The sequence below is a fragment of the Thalassophryne amazonica genome, chromosome 13 (assembly GCF_902500255.1).
Source record: "Thalassophryne amazonica chromosome 13, fThaAma1.1, whole genome shotgun sequence".
NCBI lineage: Eukaryota > Metazoa > Chordata > Actinopteri > Batrachoidiformes > Batrachoididae > Thalassophryne > Thalassophryne amazonica.
In genome coordinates, this window is record NC_047115.1 from 25,251,012 (window position 1) to 25,273,557 (window position 22,546).

General features: G+C 45.0%; 1 protein-coding gene across 1 annotated transcript in view; it reads left to right on the forward strand.

Moving 5' to 3' along the window:
• The first annotated feature begins 20,495 nt into the window (after positions 1–20,495).
• The window catches only part of actn2b (actinin, alpha 2b), a 52,328-nt gene continuing 50,277 nt past the window's right edge, over positions 20,496–22,546 (forward strand). The window contains exon 1 of the mRNA XM_034185038.1: positions 20,496–20,773. Coding sequence (XP_034040929.1) covers positions 20,654–20,773 — 120 coding nt within the window. The 5' untranslated portion in view covers positions 20,496–20,653. The remainder of the gene's footprint in view (positions 20,774–22,546) is intronic.

Below are 22,546 nucleotides of genomic sequence, written 5' to 3' on the forward strand. Positions count from 1 at the left end.
CACAACTGCTGAGAGCGCGCCGCGCTCTGAGCGCCGATCAACAGCCTCAAACCCCGCTGAAACAACCAGATCATTTCCAACGTGAAGGCTTTGTTGATCCAGGACGTCGTCTGACTTTCACAAAAAGGCAGAAGGCGTGGACATCAGCACTTTTTCGGCACATTCCAGTTTTTTCATGGAAAGAAAAGCGGAGGGACGCGCCACGGAGCCGTTCATTATGCGGCACAAAACCACCTCCGTGTTGGTCTCAGGACAGCTTTCAGGTGGATTTCAGACGGCTGTCGGTTGCTTTTCAGTCATGTGATTATCCGAGAAATTGTGCATGAGCTGGACATGCCCCAACATGTCCTGTGAGGCTTCATCATGGCGTTGCTTTGCGCCATGCGGCTCCACCGCGACGCGCGGAACTCCGCTCCTCTTTCCATGACAAAAACTCCTGTAACAGTGGAATGTGCCGTTCATTTCTAAACTGGACGCTGTCTTGATCCGGTATGTCATCTAATTAGCACAGGAATTGTGAAAAGACGTGGACATAAGCACTTTTTCGGCACATTGAGACAGACGTGCGGAGGAATTATCCTGCTGCAACATGAGGTGATGTTCTTGGATGTATGGCACAACAATGGGCCTCAGGATCTCGTCACGGTATCTCTGTGCATTCAAAATGCCATCAATACAATGCACCTGTGTTCTTCGTCCATAACAGACACTTACCCATATCATAACCCCACCGCCACCACGGGCCACTCGATCCACAACATTGACATCAGAAAACCGCTCACCCACACAACGCCACACACCCTGTCTGCCATCTGCCCTGAACAGTGTGAACCGGGATTCATCCGTGAAGAGAACACCTCTCCAACGTGCCAAACGCCAGCGAATGTGAGCATTTGCCCACTCAAGTCGGTTACGACGACGAACTGGAGTCAGGTCGAGACCCCGATGAGGACGACGAGCATGCAGATGAGCTTCCCTGAGACGGTTTCTGACAGTTTGTGCAGAAATTCTTTGGTTATGCAAACCGATTGTTTCAGCAGCTGTCCGAGTGGCTGGGCTCAGACGATCTTGGAGGTGAACATGCTGTATGTGGTGGTCCTGGGCTGGTGTGGTTACACGTGGTCTGCGGTTGTGAGGCTGGTTGGATGTACTGCCAAATTCTCTGAAACGCCTTTGGAGACGGCTTATGGTAGAAAAATGAACATTCAATACACGAGCAACAGCTCTGGTTGACATTCCTGCTGTCAGCATGCCAATTGCACGCTCCCTCAAATCTTGCGACATCTGTGGCATTGTGCTGTGTGATAAAACTGTACCTTTCAGAGTGGCTTTTTATTGTGGGCAGTCTAAGGCACACCTGTGCACTAATCATGGTGTCTAATCAGCATCTTGATATGGCACACCTGTGAAGTGGGATGGATTATCTCAGCAAAGGAGAAGTGCTCACTATCACAGATTTAGACTGGTTTGTGAACAATATTTGAGGGAAATGGTGATATTGTGTATGTGGAAAAAGTTTTAGATCTTTGAGTTCATCTCATACAAAATGGGAGCAAAACCAAAAGTGTTGCGTTTATATTTTTGTTGAGTGTACATTAACATACACACACACACACACACACATATATATATATATATATATATATACATTTATACACACACATATACACACTCACATATATACCTATATACAACCCCTGGCAAAAATTATGGAATCACCGGCCTCGGAGGATGTTCATTCAGTTGTTTAATTTTGTAGAAAAAAAGCAAATCACAGACATGACACAAAACTAAAGTCATTTCAAATGTCAACTTTCTGGCTTTAAGAAACACTATAAGAAATCAGGAAAAAAAATTGTGGCAGTCAGTAACGGTTACTTTTTTAGACCAAGCAGAGGGAAAAAAAATATGGACTCACTCAATTCTGAGGAAAAAATTATGGAATCATGAAAAACAAAAGAACGCTCCAACACATCACTAGTATTTTGTTGCACCACCTCTGGCTTTTATAACAGCTTGCAGTCTCTGAGGCATGGACTTAATGAGTGACAAACAGTACTCTTCATCAATCTGGCTCCAACTTTCTCTGATTGCTGTTGCCAGATCAGCTTTGCAGGTTGGAGCCTTGTCATGGACCATTTTCTTCAACTTCCACCAAAGATTTTCAATTGGATTAAGATCCGGACTATTTGCAAGCCATGGAACGGCACCAAACAAAAGTTCCAGCATCATCACCTTGCCCAATGCAGATTCGAGATTCATCACTGAATATGACTTTCATCCAGTCATCCACAGTCCACGATTGCTTTTCCTTAGCCCATTGTAACCTTGTTTTTTTCTGTTTAGGTGTTAATGATGGCTTTCGTTTAGCTTTTCTGTATGTAAATCCCATTTCCTTTAGGCGGTTTCTTACAGTTCGGTCACAGACGTTGACTCCAGTTTCCTCCCATTCGTTCCTCATTTGTTTTGTTGTGCATTTTGAGACATATTGCTTTAAGTTTTCTGTCTTGATGCTTTGATGTCTTCCTTGGTCTACCAGTATGTTTGCCTTTAACAACCTTCCCATGTTGTTTGTATTTGGTCCAGAGTTTAGACACAGCTGACTGTGAACAACCATCTTTTGCAACATTGCGTGATGATTTACCCTCTTTTAAGAGTTTGATAATCCTCTCCTTTGTTTCAATTGACATCTCTCATGTTGGAGCCATGATTCATGTCAGTCCACTTGGTGCAACAGCTTTCCAAGGTGTGATCACTCCTTTTTAGATGCAGACTAACGAGTAGATCTGATTTGATGCAGGTGTTAGTTTTGGGGATGAAAATTTACAGGGTGATTCCATAATTTATTCCTCAGAATTGAGTGTGTCCATATTTTTTCCCCTCTGCTTGGTCTAAAAAAGTAACCGTTACTAACTGCCACAATTATTTTTCCTGATTTCTTATAGTGTTTCTTAAAGCCAGAAAGTTGCCATTTGAAATGACTTTAGTTTTGTGTCATGTCTGTGATCTGCTTTTTTTTCTACAAAATTAAACAACTGAATGAACATCTTCCGAGGCCGGTGATTCCATAATTGGGTGATTCTTAGACTACGGGCACTTATTATGTCCTTTGATCATATTGTATGAAAAACAGAAAAAAGGGAAAATTTCACACTTTTATAGTTATCTTTACAATGAAAGTGTGTTAAGAAATTTGTTCTAGTAGTCTATGATGACTTTTTCACCCTTTTTCAGCATCATTATATGCAAATATTGCCATTTTGTGCTTGTCCCACACCCAGACTTTGATCTTCAATGATAAAAATGAATGGTAAAAAAACGTTTTTTCTAATGTTTTAAAATATCTCTGAATAAAATATCAGTAAAATAATCAAAACATAATTGGGGTATTCAATGTCATACAACTGTTGTGATTTTTTTAAACAAAATGTAGTTGTCCCACACTATTGCTGTAATTTCCACCACAACACTGTAATGTCCCTTTAAACAGTTTGTATGAAAGATTGTTTGGGTAGTTTCTATGGAGATAAACAGTGACATCAGAGCACATGTATATAGCGCCAAATCACAACAAACAGTTGCCCCAAGGCGCTTTATATTGTAAGGCAATGGTGTGGTGGAAATTACATTTACAAGGCCAATAGTACCCGTAGTTAAAGAATCACCCAATTATTGCCAGGGGTTGTACATATCCACTAACACACAAATAAATAAATAAATATATATATATATATATATATATATATATATATATATATATATATATATATATATATATATATATATAACCTGACCATCCAGAGAGAGTATTTCCCAACATATGAAGATCAGACTGAGGCAGCCAAATTACTCCTTCTATTGCAAGACATGTATAGACTGGATACCAACACAATATCTACAGAAAACCTACCCGGTAAGTGTCTGAAAATGATCAATGACAGAAAGTGGTGCTTGCATAGACTGGGTCACTGATTTCATCCATAATATTGCTGTTTGTATATTGTGTATATTTGTGTATTCGTCCTCCATTAAGGCACCGAATCCCAGTGTTGAGGTCTACTTTTGTATGATAACTGCTGGCTGAATCTATGGCATTATTTTAAGTCCCTTCTCTGTTGGAATGGTGTTATAAAAGTCCCGTGTGTTCACCTGCCTGATATTTCTGTGTAGGCTCTCAGTTGTCCAGGTGGTTTCCATAGTAGAGAAGCTTGAATCTTCGACTGGACTGGGTTGCTTGACGCGAGGACGTTTCGCTTCAAATCGCAGAAGCTTCCTCAGCTAAAATTCTTGCTCTGGAAGTCTGACTTCTGTCTGACTCTTGTAGAGACGAATGAACAGAAGCCAACAAAAGCTGGAGTTTTAAACCTAACCAGACTCCGCCTACTGTACAGTTCGTACAAAACTGTAACGAACACTACATAGGTGAGACTAAGCAACCTTTTCACAAAAGGCTATACCAGCACCGCAGAGAGGGCGCCAGTGGACCTCAGTCTGCAGTTCATCTCCACCTTAAAGACACTAACCACACGTTTGAGGACAAGGAAGTTAAAATATTAGCCAGAGAGAAGAAATGGTTTGAGAGAGGGGTCAAGGAGGCATTCTTTGTGAAACGTTTGAAACCCAGCCTTAACCGGGGAGGGGGTCTGAGACACGCTTTGTCCCCTGTTTACAATGGGGTACTCTGGTCAAAGGAGTTTCAGTCTTTTGTTCATGGTAATGAGTCATTCACGTCATCAGGAGAGTCATCAAGGGAGCCATCAAGAAAGGCATCCATCCCATCATTAGGAGGGACAGCTGCCCTGTCATTAGGAGAGTGCTAACTAGAGCACAATAGTTGCTAATTAGAGCTATTGTTTAGTCACTAGCCCACAGCAGTCTGCCTCTCAGTAGGATGGGTCTGGTTAGGTTTAAAACTCCAGCTTTTGTTGGCTTCTGTTCATTCGTCTCTACAAGAGTCAGACAGAAGTCAGACTTCCAGAGCAAGAATTTTAGCTGAGGAAGCTTCTGCAATTTGAAGCGAAACGTCCTCGCGTCAAGCAACCCAGTCCAGTCAAAGATTCAAGCTTCTCTACCTGCCTGATAGAATGTGTCCCCCCGAATACAGCATCAGAATACATGAAGGCAAAGGCTTAGTTACTGTGTTGGCTGTACTATAAAGATGGATTTGCAGTTGCCTTGTGCCATGCATTGCACTAGGAGTGACACACAAGGGCCGTATGACTGTGGAGGATTGTTACAAACTGGACCTGATGGCTTACAATGAAGCTGACTATTACGGAGGTCACTACAAGCCTCATGCTGATTTTGGACTGGTAAGACCATTTATGCAGGCATATCTCTATCGCGCATGTAGTGCAAATTCCAGCAGCATAATTTTACTCTCTGTGTGTCTGAACCGTATCACAACATTGCACATCTATGTGAGTTGGTGCTTGGTAATGGTAGCTTGTAATTCAAACTCTTGCCACCAAACACAAATTCTTCAAATCTGTTCTTGCAGCTGTTGTGTGTGGTGTTTTTTTTCCTTTATTTCTTTCTTGAGAAAATCTCATAGCTTCCCAGCATGGTGGATGCATGGTGAATTCCATTAATAATCAGTTAAACTTTGCAACTGTAATCGAGGTCAGCCTAAAATTCCTCTTACAATGTGATACTCTGACTGAAGGGTTTTATCAAAATGGAGCAATTGTTAGAAAGGTTTCATTATTTATTTATTTATTTATTCACTTATTTTATTAAAGCCATCTCATGATGCAGATGTTGAAACATAAACAATCCAAATCCCAGTGAACTTAATTTAACAGGATTTTCTTCATTATTGATGCAAAGAGAATTCCTTTTTTTTTGTTTTTTTTTTTGTTAAAAAGCCTCATTACATTGAGATATTTTGTAACAGGCTGTCGATTGCTCTTTTTGTTTGATGTATTGGAGAATTCGCATTACACAAGTTGTTAAAAATAAAATGCATGGCTATCAAGCTCTAAATGTTATGGTTAGGGGTCTAGACAGGACGGGTACAAACTTGGTGAGGGACTTACAGTAAATGCAAGGGAGCAAGAAACAGGACGGAATATGAACAAAAGGAGATTTATTAACACTAAAAGAAATAAAGGTGGCCTGCTGAGGTGAGAATCTGCCCGCTTGCAGCAGTGGAAAGCCGGGTGCTGCAGGATTCCGAGCCAGTCTTGAAGGAGAATGTCAACTACGGGTTGAAGGACCAGGGACAGGTGGAACATTCGCCTCTGAAACCAGGAACTATGGGGAATAAAGACACACAGGGTGAGTGAATGCACTTCCCCTGGAGCCTCAAAACAGTCACAGTTCATAAAAGGGTTAACACAGGTTGTTTCAGAGTTCATGAAATAAAGTTATCTTAAGAAAAACAGTTCACTGTTCAGCAATTGTTCATAGTTCATAAGTTGTATCAAAGGTCAGCGGTCAAGTGCTGCATGTTGAAGTGCAGCGCCAATTAAGCAGGAGTTGATACAGCTGGGCTGGGTTCTTGCAGTTCTTAAACAGAGTTCTTGAAATAGTTCTTTATCATAGCACAGTCACAAACAGGAACAACTGAAAACGGCATCCCACTGAGACGAAGGAGAACTTAACTGGCATTTAGTCGAGACGCGCTCCACGCCGGGAGCCAGGGAGTTCCCAAAGTGACGTTGCGGTGCAGGTAGTTAGTGCTAGGGTCCAGGTCTGCTTGGGAGCCGTACTGGAATCATCTGGAACATCAGGAAAAGACAGTTCATTCTAATGCAGGAATTAGAGGGGGAGGCCAGCATTACCTGAGCTTAAGCTGCGGAAAGCTTCGGCGTCTTGAGCACACAGCTGGAAGACGCGGTCAAGGTCATAAGGCGGCAATTAGGTTTGGTCCTCCTGGTATCTGTCTGGATCATAGACGTGGCTTTGGAAACTGGCGAAGCAATACAAGGAAAGCAAGGCAATAGACAGCAGAGGACATGCAACATGCAAGTATCGGACTTAGCTCTTGGAAGAATCCGGCAATTAAAGAACAGAAAGTCCAGGTTTAAATAGTCTATCAGAAATCAGTCACTCATCTGATCCAGGGGTGAAACAAACCTAAGGGCGCCATCTGCTGGAGAAACCAACACATGACACTGGTAAAAACAAAGTTAAAACGAGGATCCGGGTGAAATCCTGACACTAAATGGGCTTCAGAAACAAAATTGAATGTTATTAAGAAGTGCTGTCATATTACTTCAAACATACTGTTTTTGATATTTCTATGTTTAACCACTCTTGCTGTAAAATTCCAGGAATGTTTCAGAGGAGTAAAAACCTCACTGTTTTCTGGGATAATAGTAAACTAGAGTCAGATGCACCATGGCTACCTACCACTAAGAGTCCAGCAAGGTCCATGTTGTAGCCATTACTTATGTTATGTTATGTTTATGTTTAAATGTGCAATTGGAAAAGATTGACTCTCAAAGCAAAATTCATATGACATCATTAATGCCATTGATTCAAATAAACTTCTATTACTAATGCAGGGATACAAACCACCCCACACATTGAAGGTTTTAATTTTCTTTTGTTTAAGTGGTTCTTTCAGATTAAATGGTTGGACAATGAATTGTAAGGGAAAAAAAAATTCAGCTCTTCCTGAGAAGGGGGGAGTTTCTTTCAATTTAACTGTTTTTGTCCACGACAGATGACATAGTGAATGGGCTGGGTCTCAGGAGGATATAGAACAAAATGCACAAATTTTGTTACTGTAAAATTGTGACTTTGCAACAGAAATTCCTAAATTTGGTTAAGTCAAAGACATTTTATTGTACTACAACTATAATTTATATAAACTTTGTTCTAGGTCCACTTTACTCCACTTTTAGGCCTCTTTTGAGAAATGACCACAGCACTAATAGTTCTTCTTTCTCTGTGTAAATGAGTGATCTTCCAGCAGGTGGCGCCACAGTCTTTCCAAATGATGGCACAGCTCTTTGACCTAAAAAGGTATCCAGGTACATTATGACCTGTTCAGTTTATGTAATTTGTCTTTAGCAAAGTCAATTTTCATAGTATGAAGTGAATTTCTGTCATAAATGCTGCATTTTCCACCGTACGCTCTTCTCCCGTAATGCTAAGTAAAATTACACCTGTGCAGAATGGGTGGGACAATATTTGAGATGAAGAGTTTCCTGAGCTTCCTGGCAGCAGTTCTAACCTCCTGCCTGTTGTCTGTCTGCAGGGTCCTGCAGTGTTCTGGTACAGTCTGTTTGCCAGCGTTGGTGGGCAGCTAAGGGGGTGAGATTCTCTCCTCTCTCTTTTTCTGACAAAACGGCCTCTTGTAGGAGCTTGAATATTTTATTTATTTATGAAGCAAATCGTATGGACTCCCCGCATATGGAGCATCATTTAATCATGGCACCCTGCATATTATGATTGTAAAACCGGCTGTGTTGTCCAGCTGTGGCACAAACAAAAAGATCAGGAAGTGGTGTTGGAGGTAGCAGAGCTGAGGATTTTGTTTGGTTTGTTCAGGAAGGCACATGTGTACGAGCCTTTTTGAAGTGAAGTACAGGATAATTCATTGTTTGGACAAAGTTCTCATTTCACTTAGGCTGGTGCTGCATGATGTGACATCCACCACATTATGAAAATACCTTGAATTCTGGATAGCAAGCCCTCAGACAGCTGGTCCAGCCCCACCTCCTCAAAGCATGTCTATCTGCAACAGATGAAACATGGGTGTCATTGGTCTTCTCCAGCTGCTGGGGTCCTCAATACTGAAACATCTGGAAGCTGGATCATGCACAGGGTAACACATGTCCAAACGGTCATGGCTGATACTCCTCGTCTCACTAACCAGCGAACCATTTATTTGACAGGATGTCTTTCCAGTGGAACCCAAGGATCCTCTGAAGAGACCTTGTAGTACCACAGACATCCAGTTGTCACCTTATTGTCAGTCTTACAGGCATACAGACTTATAGAAATAACTTTCTGCACTTGAGTTCTGCCTTCAGCAGTTACAATTGTGCTAACTTAAACTTTCTTCTAACCCATAAAACCCATCATAAACATCAGTAAACTAAAAGCTCTAAAGCATAAATCTGTATTTTAATAGCTTCATGGTGTAAAACGCTCCTATTACTGTTTGCAACCTTGATGTCTTGCAATTCATGTATATTTAATGTACAAAACATCTTAGTTAAATATGCTAAGTATCTATAAAATATTAATCATCTACAGTGTTGCAAACAGCAGACCTTCAGAAGCTCTAAATGAGTTGCTTAGGGCTGTTTTTAGGTAAAACCCCAAAAATGAAGCATTTATAGACTTACTGAGAAATGAAAAACTGTCACAATTAAATCCACTTCATGTTAGATGTGAAAACAAATCTAACATAAGAGCAACCAAAGATTTCTGACGTCCACTAAGCGTTGACGAGGACTCAGAATAAAAGATATGTGACTCACATCGTGACCCGGACTGTACCACCTTTCAGTAGAGTCTTCCATGGTCTAATATCTATCTGTGGTGAAAATATGGTGAGAATCCATGAAGTAGTTTTGACATAATTCTTAAAAGCCTATATAAAGTGAAATCTTGATCCAGAATGTGGATGTGGATCAGCTCCAAAATTTAATGGAGTCTTCTATAGTCTGTGGTGAAAATTTCATCAAAATCCGTGCAGTAGTTTTGACATAATCCTGGTAAAAGACAGACAGACAGAAAATAAATAAATGCCAGTGATTTTATTACATCCTTGGCAGATGTAATTATGGGCTAAAGGTGTGAGTCCTGTTGGTGTCTTCAGTGTTGACCAGTGGATCCATGAACGGGGTCAGGAATGGCGGCGACCCTGCAGACTCTTTGAATCGGAGTGATGGAAACAGAAAACTGCTCTCTTTTTGAATCATCTAAACACTGCTGGCAATCAGATGGGTTTTTGCGGTTTGCACCTTCTGTTCAAACACTTTCTTAACCTGTTGCGCACTGAGCACAGAAAGTGGCAGCGTTGATGTGAAATGTCTGGACAGTATTATTGCTGTGGAAAAGAACTTATTTTGAAGGTTTGTGAGAAATGTGTACTCTGTCTCCCCTATGTATGGTTTATGAACTTTGAGTCTGTGTTGGGAAGTTTTCTCTGCAGGAGAAACCAAGTCCATTCATTTTTTTTCCCCAGTACCTGTGTATCATACTGTATTCTTCTTATTCATTTTGCAGTATAACAGCTGGAATGCTGATTTACGATCTCTTTAGTCATTAAAAAACAACCCACTGGTTTATACAAGTTCAGATTATTTACGACTCGTACCTGTATCCTCCAGTAAATTTGCGTTGAAACGGGGATGTAGAAAAACTGAAAGTGGACTAATGTGCTGTAAAAGTTGATTATAATCAAAGGGTAACTCCTCTTTGTCAAAACGGATTATATCTATTTATTATATTATATATTATATTAACGGATTATATCTCACTTCATTCTGCAGCATCTGGACTCCCCGGGAACCTACGCTAGGATCCTGTTTGTGGACTTCAGCTCTGCCTTCAATACCATCCTCCCAGATCTTCTCCAGGCTAAGCTTTCCCAGATGAACGTGCCTAATTCTACCTGCAGGTGGATTGCCAACTTCCTGAAGGATAGGAAGCAGCATGTGAGGCTGGGGAAGAATGTCTCGGACTCCCGGACCACCAGTATCGGTACTCCTCAGGGCTGTGTCTTCTCTCCTCCGCTTTTCTCCCTGTACACCAACTGCTGTACATCTGATCACCAGTCTGTCAAGCTTATCAAGTTTGCAGATGACACCACCCTTATCAGACTCATCTCTGATGGGGATGAGTCTGCCTATAGGCTGGAGGTCCAACGACTGGTGTCCTGGTGCAGCTATAACAACTTGGTACTGAACACCGAGAAGACAGTGGAGATTATTGTGGACTTTAGGAAGAACACAGCCCCTCTCCCCATCATTACCCTGGCAGACACCCCCATCACCATAGTGGACACCTTCTGTTTCCTGGGAATCACTCTAACCCAGGACCTCAGGTGGGAGTCCACCATTACTTCTGTTGTCAAGAAGGTCCAGCAGAGGATGTACTTCCTGCAGCAGTTGAAGAAATTCAACCTGCCAGCAAGGATCATGGTGCAGTTTTACACTGCCATCATCAAGTCCATCCTCACCACCTCCATCAACGTATGGTATGCTGGAGCCACCACCAGGGACATACAGAGACTACAGCACATTATACGCTCTGCCAAGAAAGTGATTGGCTGCAACCTTCCATCTCTTCAGGACCTGTACACCTCCAGGACACTGGGGCGTTCAAGTCGGATCAGAGCCGATCCTTCTCACCCTGGATATAGCCTTTTTGACCTCCTCCCCTCAGGCAGGAGGCTACGGTCCCTTCAGACCAGAACCTCCCACCATAAGAACAGTTTTTTCCCCTCTGCTGTTAGCCTCATCAACAAGAACGTTTAGAACTCTAGATTGTTGCTATCACCATTTATCATCACCATTTATTTATCTTAGCTCATACATTCTGTACATTTTGTAACATTGCTATAGTGTTAAGTTTTATTACTACTCTTTTTTTTAATGTTAGCACTAAGTACCGCAGCAATTTCCTAATGTTGTGAACTTGTTCACTCATATGGCAATAAAACTTTTCTGATTCTGATTCTATGTCAATGCAGGATGCAGTCTCACATCTTGTTGGTCTTCTTTAAATGTCGTCTAACATCAATAGTCAGAATGACAGGTTGATGTTGGTGACATAAAAGGGATGAGATTATGTGGGAAAAAAGCCTCCGTTTGTAGTTATTTCTGCTGGGATTTCCTGTCAAATGTTTTCTGTGACCCACATCTGTTACTTTAATAAACTACAATATTTGCACAGCATAGGCTGGTTCAAACTGAGCTGAACTTGATATTAACTACAGTCACACTGGTCAGTTGTTGGACAATAAGAAATGCATACAGTGTAGTGAATCTGTCTGCTGTAGGCATGCACTTCTCAAAAATGGTGTGACTGTGCAAAGGGAAAGTAGTGAGAGAAGCTACCATGACACCCATGATAAGTCTGAAAGTTACAGGCTTCTGTCCATGAGCCTGGATGAACTGTGTATTGTCTGTGTTTTGTCTGGGTGGAGTGGAAATGGAAGTATTTTCAGCCAAGAAAATTGCTGCACATAAAGCTAAGAAACCTATAATGCAACAGACAAAAACTGTGCTATCCACAATTCCTCAAATCCCACCCCAGTGGGATCACCGTCGATCTCAATGGGGTGGTTTGTGTGTCTCGATGATCTGGAGAGCGGCGCCAGCAGGAGTTACAGTCCTGGTAGGGCAACCATAGCCAGACTGGTTAAAGAATAGAGACCAGATTTGAAGGGTGATCCTTTACCATAGGGGCCCAAGATAGAATTTGTCCCGATTACCCCCTTGTTGATCATAAGAGATGACAAACAGTGTGACTTCTTAACTGTAAGTTACACGTGTTTAGTGGAGGAAGAGGTCCTGGTGCTTGACTGATGTCTTGCTGTTGCTGTAGTGCTTTGGCTCCAACTTCACTTAAATGGAAGGTTGGATGGCCGAAGCAGTGGGTCACCCTTCTGAGTCTGGTTTGCTTGAGGTTTCTTCTTCATTATCATCAGAGGGAGTTTTTCCTTGCCACTCTCACCTGTGTGTTTGATCAGGGCTTGGTAAGGTAAGATTAGACCTTACGCATGAGACACATTAAGGCAGCGTTGTTGTGATTTGGTGCTATATAAATAAAACAGAATTGAATTGGAAGGGTCTGATGCACTCAGTTGGCTGGTCAAGGCTTACACTGAGATGTTTCTTGGCAGTATGTATATCTACTCTTCATAGAAAGCCTTAACTGAGTGTCAGTTGAGTAATATGAACACCTCTGTTTGCTCAACTATACCATCCCTGTATCCTTTGTACACAACTGGAAGAATATAGTGGCTCTGTGACTCTCCTTGTTGGGCCTCACGCTGGGTGAGGAGCAAGGTTGATGAATCATGAATGTACTACTAGGGCCAATAATCAACCCATGGTGCTTCCTTCTATGTTATCACTGGCAGAAACGGATACTTTTGGAGTCCCTGTTATCAGATATGCCTCTTTCTATGCTGTCCCCATTTGCCATACAGAAGAGAATTTTTGGGAATGACTGACCTTTGAAGATGTAAATAAATTGTGGTCTGGCCAAATCCTGGTTCAACGCTCAAAAAAAAAAAAAAAAGTTGCACCTTTTTTTCTGTATTGTCGGCTTTTTGATTTGAGATTTTTGTGCATTGTTGTAGTCTTATTATTGCCATTTATCCTTTATTTATTCTAGTTTTTGTTTAGTCCTTTGATTCTTGCAAATGTCCAGGAAATAGTTACTATTATTATTGTGAATAACAAATGCATAATTTTACAGTATATGTCACAGGACCTCCTACAGTACTAAAAAAACAAAAGGAAAACTGTGACTCATACTCCTGAAAATATGGTGTGTTGGCAGGTGAGAGATTCTTCACATCCTTTGTTGAACAGCTGCAAAGGAGTGAGTTGTACTAGAGAATTACATGACTTGGAAGAAGATGAAATGGCTACAAGGACTTTGATGTGGTCAGACCAACATAAAAAAGGTAACAAATGCAGGAATAACTGAAGAAATTAGACAAGTCACATTTACTCACACAACCACCAAACAAGAAAAAAATGGCATAAATACAAATAAAACCAGAATTAAACAGATTCCAGTAAAGCTGCTGGACATTTGAGTACACTTGATACATGGATGCTGACAGAGCCAAGGTCACAGACATCATCCACACCAGCAGCAATAATCCATAGAGTCCATACTTGGCAAAGCCGCTCATCACTTGAAGAACGTCTGTCTTTCTTTCTAAACAGTTCGATAACATGGTTGTGTCAGTGCACAGCTGTCCAGTAAAATCCACCAACAAATCTTACTTTTCCTCTTCAGCCAGTTTGCATAAAAACAGCTAAATAAAAATTAATAACAAAGTAAATAAAAAACATTTTAACACCAAGAAATATTTTAATTTGATTAGAACACAAACTCAAAGGCTACATTATGTGTCAGCTTCATTCAAGTTATCTAACATTTTTTTAAATTAACATTATTCAACAAAAATGTCAAAGAACACACCCAACATAGCAAATTGCAAATATGATTGGTTAAAAACATAATGTTCTACAGCATCATCTCCATTTGTTTTAACAGCAGAGGGAACATCTCCAAATTTATCTCCCAAAGTGATTAAGCCAGCACAAAACCAGTTATATACCAAAGTACAAATGACCAGTGACAGATTCAATGACAGGAAAAACCTGAAGGTAAAACAAAAATGAGAGTTTTTTTTTTTTTTTTTAGCAGAGGAGGGACAGATGCATTGAGTGCAAACAACAGAACATGGTCGGAAGCGACATCATAATATGGGGCAGAGTGTTGTGTGGGCCGCTGAAGAGGAGGTACTGCTGGTCCACTACCACCAGAGGGCGCCGGATCCAGAGGAAGTGACAGCTGTCACTCATCACACCAGCTGTCACTCATCTACACCACTACTTAAGCCGGACTGCAACTCCACCTCCCCGCCGAGAAATCGACTACCGTGAGGTAATTTCTCTGCTGACTGACACGTTGTGTTATTTGCAGCCCTATTCCTGTGGACGGAGCCTTATCTGGGACTTCGGAGATTAACGACGACGACTGCGCCTAACTCTCTGGACAGATAAGTGGTTACACAGGCGTTGCACGAGTGTGTGATTCGGAGGTGGAGGTTCCCCCTCCTAACGGTGTACAGACCGAGAACCACTGAGTGTAAAGACTTACACTCATTCATCTTGTTTCTGCTTTTTGCCAGCAGTACCAGGGTCGACAGTCGAAGACAGAGGTCACCTGGGGATTCGGGACTTGGCGGCTCCGGTGTTCTTCAGGCCGTTGGTGGTGGAAGCCGTGTGGGACGCGGCCTCTCTCTCATCGGGGTCTCCTATCTTCGAGCCTGCCCACACGTCACCTGGTGTTAATTGACTTTGCAGATTTTGTGTATTTAGTTGTGTATTGTCACAACATTAAATTGTTACCTTTTGGCTTACTCATTGTCCGTTCCTTTGCGCCCCCTGTTGTGGGTCCGTGCTACGACACCTTCCCAACAGGATTTCTCGGCCAATCGTCATGGATTCCGAGGGGCGTCAGCTCGAGCGTGAACGGCCAATGGAAGAGCCAGGAGCGCAGGCGTCAGCAGGAGGCGTGTTGAGTGAGCTGCAGCAGATCTTAACCGCCTTCACGGCTCGGTTGGATTTAGTGACCGAGCAGAATGTCCTCCTTAATCGGAGAGTGGAGGCTCTCGCCGCCAGGGTGGAAGCGCGCGATCAGGGCGCTGCTGCAGCTCCTCCTCTGGCTGATCCTGGGCCTGTATCAGACGTTCCACTGGTCGTTCAACGAACCCCCCCACCGTCCCCTGAAGCATACATAAGCCCTCCGGAACCGTACGGGGGCTGTGTTGAGACGTGCGCAGACTTCCTCATGCAGTGTTCGCTCGTTTTTTCACAGCACCCTGTCATGTACGCATCAGATGTTAGCCGGGTAGCTTATGTTATTAATCTGCTTCGAGGAGAGGCACGCGCATGGGCTACGGCGCTTTGGGAGCAGAACTCACGGCTCCTAACGTCTTATACTGGGTTTGTACGGGAGTTCAAACAAGTGTTTGATCATCCCAACAGAGGCGAGACCGCTTCGAACGTGTTGCTGTCGATGAGACAGGGGCGCCGTAGCGCAGCCGAGTATGCAGTCGACTTCCGCATCGCGGCAGCGAGGTCCGGCTGGAATAACGTTGCGCTCCGCGCCGCCTTTGTAAATGGACTGTCCCCGGTCCTCAAGGAGCACCTACTGGCTAAGGAGGAACCGCGGGATTTTGACGGGCTTGTCGATTTGGTTATACGCTTAGACAACCATTTAAACGAGCATCGTCGGGAGCAGGCCGGGGGGCATGACCGGGCACGTGCCATCCCTCCCCCTTCCGGTTCCGACAAGGTGACGTCGTCCCCACGCTTCACTGCCAGGGAGCCCCGTGTGGCTACAGCTCCCCCTGCTGAGGAGGCTATGGACACGAGCAGGGCTAAAGTACAATCGAACGTCAGACAAAGGAGGCTGGCTCGCGGGGAGTGTTTTGTCTGCGGCTCTTGTGAGCACATGCAGAAGGACTGCCCTGAACGGTCAAACTACAACGCCCGTCCTTAGAAACTGGGCTAAGGGTGGGCCATAACACACACGCGGAAAGACCCCGCAGATCAGCACGAATCCCAGTAACAATCCTTTGTGGGGATTTAACCCTTCATGCCCCAGCACTGGTAGACACGGGGTCAGAAGGGAATCTGCTGGACAGCAGATGGGCAAAGGAAGTAGGGCTCCCCCTGGTGGCCCTGCCAGCACCGTTGCAGGTGCGAGCACTGGATGGCACCCTGCTTCCATTAATCACACATCAGACACAACCAGTGACTTTGGTGGTGTCTGGGAATCACAGGGAGGAGATAGTGTTCCATGTAACACCATCTACCTCCCGAGTGATTCTGGGTTTTCCATGGATGGTGAAGCACAATCCCCGGATAGATTGGCCGTCAGGGGTTGTGACGCAGTGGAGCGAAACCTGCCATCGGGAGTGTTTAGGATCCTCGGTTCCCCCCGGCACTACAGCTAATGAGGAGGTCAAAGTCCCCCCCAATCTATCGGCGGTGCCAGAGGAGTACCACGATCTTGCTGACGTTTTCAGCAAAGATCTGGCGCTCACTCTTCCTCCGCACCGACCGTATGATTGTGCCATCGATTTGGTCCCGGGCGCTGAGTACCCGTCCAGTAGGTTGTACAACCTCTCACGTCCGGAACGCGAATCAATGGAGACCTACATCCGGGACTCCTTAGCTGCTGGGCTGATCCGGAACTCCACCTCCCCGATGGGTGCTGGTTTCTTTTTTGTGGGTAAAAAAGACGGCGGACTCCGTCCATGCATTGATTACAGAGGGCTGAACGAGATCACGGTTCGCAACCGATACCCGTTACCTCTGTTGGATTCAGTGTTCACGCCCCTGCATGGAGCCCAAATTTTCACTAAATTGGATCTTAGAAATGCGTACCACCTGGTTCGGATCCGGAAGGGAGACGAATGGAAGACGGCATTCAACACCCCGTTAGGTCATTTTGAGTACCTGGTCATGCCGTTCGGCCTTACTAATGCCCCCGCGACGTTCCAAGCTTTGGTAAATGACGTCTTGCGGGACTTCCTGCATCGGTTCGTCTTCGTATATCTGGACGATATACTCATCTTTTCCCCGGACCCTGAGACCCATGTCCAACATGTACGTCAGGTCCTACAGCGGTTATTGGAGAACCGGCTGTTTGTGAAGGGCGAGAAGTGTGAGTTCCACCGCACTTCTTTGTCCTTCCTGGGGTTCATCATCTCCTCCAACTCCGTCGCCCCTGATCCGGCTAAGGTTGCGGCGGTGAGAGACTGGCCCCAACCAACAAGCCGCAGGAAACTACAGCAGTTCCTCGGCTTTGCAAATTTTTACAGGAGGTTCATAAAAGGTTACAGTCAGGTAGTTAGCCCCCTGACTGCCCTGACCTCCACCAAGGTCCCCTTCGCCTGGTCGGATCGGTGCGAAGCCGCGTTCCAGGAGTTGAAACGCCGGTTCTCGACTGCACCAGTTCTGGTGCAGCCTGATCCTGATCGCCAGTACATAGTAGAAGTGGACGCCTCTGACTCAGGGATAGGAGCCGTGCTGTCCCAGAGCGTGGAGGCTGATAAAGTTCTCCATCCTTGTGCCTTTTATTCCCGCAGGTTGACCCCAGCTGAACGGAACTATGACGTCGGCAATCGGGAACTTCTTGCTGTGAAGGAGGCTCTTGAAGAGTGGAGACACCTGCTGGAGGGGGCGTCGTTGCCCTTCACGGTTTTCACGGACCATCGGAACCTGGAGTACATCCGGACCGCCAAGCGGCTGAACCCCAGGCAAGCCCGCTGGTCTCTGTTCTTCGGGCGCTTTGACTTCCGGATCACGTATCGCCCTGGGACCAGGAACCAAAAATCAGATGCATTGTCCCGGGTGCATGAAGAAGAAGCCAAAGCGGGGCTGTCGAACCCCACCGAGACCATCATCCCAGAGTCCACTGTCGTGGCCACCCTTACCTGGGACGTGGAAAAGACCGTCCGGGAGGCCCTGACCAGGAGCCCGGACCCGGGGACTGGCCCCAAGAACAGACTGTACGTCCCACCAGAGGCTAGAGCTGCCGTATTGGACTTCTGTCACGGGTCCAAGCTCTCCTGTCATCCCGGAGTGCGTAGGACCGTGGCAGTAGTCCAGCAGCGCTTCTGGTGGGCGTCCCTGGAAACCGACGTCCGGGACTACATCCAGGCCTGTACCATCTGCGCCAGGGGCAAGGCAGACCATCGGAGGACGACGGGCCTCCTCCAACCCCTGCCAGTGCCTCATCGCCCCTGGTCTCACATCGGCCTGGATTTCATCACGGGCCTCCCGCCGTCCCAGGGCAACACCATCGTTCTCACGATAGTGGACTGGTTCTCCAAGGCGGCCCACTTCGTGGCCCTCCCGAAGCTCCCGACGGCCCAGGAGACGGCAGACCTCCTGGTCCACCACGTCATGCGGCTGCATGGGATACCATCGGACATTGTATCAGATCGTGGTCCCCAGTTCTCTTCACAGGTGTGGAAGAGTTTCTGCAAGGAGCTGGGGGCCACCGTGAGTCTCTTGTCCGGGTACCACCCCCAGACCAACGGCCAGGCAGAGCGGGCCAACCAGGAGTTGGAGCAGGCCCTGCGGTGTGTCACCTCCGCACATCCGGCGGCCTGGAGTCACCATCTGGCCTGGATCGAGTATGCCCACAACAGCCAAGTTTCGTCTGCTACCGGCCTCTCCCCTTTTGAGGTGTGTTTGGGGTACCAGCCCCCATTGTTCCCGCTGGTGGAGGGAGAGGTCGGTGTGCCCTCGGTCCAGGCCCACCTCAGGAGATGCCGCCGGGTGTGGCGGACCGCCCGCTCTGCCCTGTTGAAGGCCCGGACGAGGGCCAAGTCCCATGCGGACCGCCGACGTTCCCCGGCCCCCACGTACCAGCCCGGGCAGGAGGTGTGGCTGTCAACAAAGGACATCCCCCTCTGTGTGGACTCACCCAAGTTAAAGGACAGATACATCGGACCATTCCCCATCCTCAAGATCATCAAGCCGGGAGTCGGAGCTTCACTGCGGATCCACCCTGTCTTCCACGTGTCCCGTATCAAGCCTCACCACACCTCGCCCCTCTGTGCACCTGGACCCGCGCCGCCTCCTGCCCGGCTCATCGACGGGGAGCCTGCTTGGACAGTACGCAGGCTCCTGGACGTCCGTCGTAAGGGCCGGGGGTTCCAATATCTGGTGGACTGGGAGGGGTATGGACCTGAAGAACGCTCCTGGGTGAAGAGGAGCTTCATCCTGGACCCGGCCCTCCTGGCCGAGTTCTACAGAAGACACCCGGACAAGCCAGGTCGGGCGCCAGGAGGCGCCCGTTGAGGGGGGGGTCCTGTTGTGTGGGCCGCTGAAGAGGAGGTACTGCTGGCCCACTACCACCAGAGGGCGCCCTGCTTGGAGTGCGGGCTCCAAGCATGAGAGGGCGCCGGATCCAGAGGAAGTGACAGCTGTCACTCATCACACCAGCTGTCACTCATCTACACCACTACTTAAGCCGGACTGCAACTCCACCTCGCCGCCAAGAAATCGACTACCGTGAGGTAATTTCTCTGCTGACTGACACGTTGTGTTATTTGCAGCCCTATTCCTGTGGACGGAGCCTTATCTGGGACTTCGGAGATTAACGACGACGACTGCGCCTAACTCTCTGGACAGATAAGTGGTTACACAGGCGTTGCACGAGTGTGTGATTCGGAGGTGGAGGTTCCCCCTCCTAACGGTGTACAGACCGAGAACCACTGAGTGTAAAGACTTACACTCATTCATCTTGTTTCTGCTTTTTGCCAGCAGTACCAGGGTCGACAGTCGAAGACAGAGGTCACCTGGGGATTCGGGACTTGGCGGCTCCGGTGTTCTTCAGGCCGTTGGTGGTGGAAGCCGTGTGGGACGCGGCCTCTCTCTCATCGGGGTCTCCTATCTTCGAGCCTGCCCACACGTCACCTGGTGTTAATTGACTTTGCAGATTTTGTGTATTTAGTTGTGTATTGTCACAACATTAAATTGTTACCTTTTGGCTTACTCATTGTCCGTTCCTTTGCGCCCCCTGTTGTGGGTCCGTGCTACGACACCTTCCCAACACAGAGCTTAATTCTGGAAGGCTACTTTCCTCTGCAGTGTAAATGTACCCTGAAGTGTCCAAACCATATTTGTGAGCATGCAAGTAAGAGAGAGAGAGAGAGAGAGAGAGAGAGAGAGAGAGAGAGAGAGAGAGAGAGAGAGATTTGGGTGGATGGCATGCAAGCATCATGTGACCAGTTAGTACTAATGACATTGTCACTTGTTCATCTGTGGCATCAGCAGAGGCCAGACGTGTGTCAGGTTAGGAGGAGAAGGGGCAAGCGTGAGACAAAGTCAGGAAACTCTCCCACCCTTGAGTCACATTGACTTTATCCATCCCGAATTAGACGCAGAAGAAGAATAGAGCGTGCAGCAAAATGATGGTGGAGACCATGGTACACTATGATAACGGCTACGAGGACGAGTACATGATGCAAGAGGAGGAGTGGGACAGGGACATGCTGCTGGATCCTGCCTGGGAACAACAGCAGAGGAAAGTAAGGAACGAACACTTCAAAATAAAACCCAATCACAGGCTTCTTTCATGACCCATGTGACTTAGTGCAAAGGAGAAACAGACCAGTTGGTTGAAAGGTCAAAATTTGTGTGCATATTATTCAGATCACAACATCAAGACTGCATGCTTCTGAGTGCAGATGGCATTGTTGGGTTAAATGTCTAGCAGACAAAATTTTTCCTTTTGCTTTATATGTTGCAAACTAAAGCACCCGTTGGCGGAGCAATTAAATCATTTTTGTCTTCTGATTTTGCATTTGTATATTTTAGAAGTATTTATCTGAAAGGCTTAGTCCAGAATTGACTAAATTCACGTAGTCTTGAGATGTAGTGGTATATTGCAAAACTACAAACTAATTTAATTGCTGGTGAAGTATTTATTTGGGGGGATTTCATGTCAAACATAGCATGATTGACACAGCAGATGTGTCAGTGCTGTCTGTCCAGCAGATATCCAGCAAAACATTCCCAAAACACAATCTTCAAGATTTGAAGACAGCTTGTGTGGAAGAATGGGTTAAAATCACACCTGAGCAATGTATGCGACTAGTTCCTCCATACACGAGGCCACTTGAAGCTGTCATTACCAACAAAGGCTTTTGGACAAAGTATTAAATTTCAATAAGTGAGTTTAATTAATTTTTGTGGTGTCATTCCATTTTATTACACATAACTTCATTTGTGTGCTTATTTGTTTTTATTTCTTTGTATGTATAGATTACTTGGGTTGTTACCGACATCTGGTGAAAATTTCATGTCAATTGCACCTTTAGAAATATATTTACTGAGAAAAATGGTGATGTGTTCAATACTTATTTTACCTGCTGTATGTAATTTGGCAGGTAAATAACACATTTATATAATACAATGTTTGAAACTGTACAATAGAACTGTGTGAACTAAAAGTGAATTCATTAGAGTACTTAACCCTTCCATAGGCCAGCGTCCTCTATTGCTATATATATGAAAAAAAAAAGTAGTTGATTTACCCCTTTTGTGGTCAAAAATGAACCTGTTTGTAAATTGTTGTTGAAATCAATCGGTCCATAAGTTATCCTCTGAAACTATACATAAACCACTAAAAAAGGCATAAATCAGAACGCATCTCAGGATTAAATGTCCTGACATATTTCCTGTCAAACCTTCTTTCTTTATTTTTTTTTAGTCTGCCTTAAACTGAAATGAGTTTTATTATGTTATAATCAATTTGCTTACAAAGTTTTCTAAAAATGGATATTTTCCACAGTGGTGGGCACAGCTAACCTAAAACGTACTTAGCTAATCAGCTTGATGGAACGTTAACCGTGTTCATGCTAAAATAAAAACTAAACCTGAAGTGAAAGCAAACCTATTATAAAAACTATTATATGAAGTTATATGAGTTTTGGCTTGATTTTTTTTTTTTGGCTCCAACCCCCCAAAAAAACAGATCTAAAGAGCTTAAATTTAAATATGTTAAAGCTTAAACATTAACACATTTACTCTGGCTTGACCTCCTGCTCCCCCGTGTCCTCGAGGTGATACTTTTTGCCATCGCGCAATGCGTCAGTTTTGCTTATGGGATTATTGTATGAGCACCATCAGGAACAAACATGTATGATTTAAGTTTTACAACCATTTTTGACTGTTAGACATTATCAAGAAAAATATTAGCTGACTTAAAGTTAGCGGAACTAAATTTAGTGGAAGCTATTTGAAGTTAGCGCTAAAGCTAAACTGCTAGTAAAAAGTTAGCTCCTCTAATTAGCTCTTTG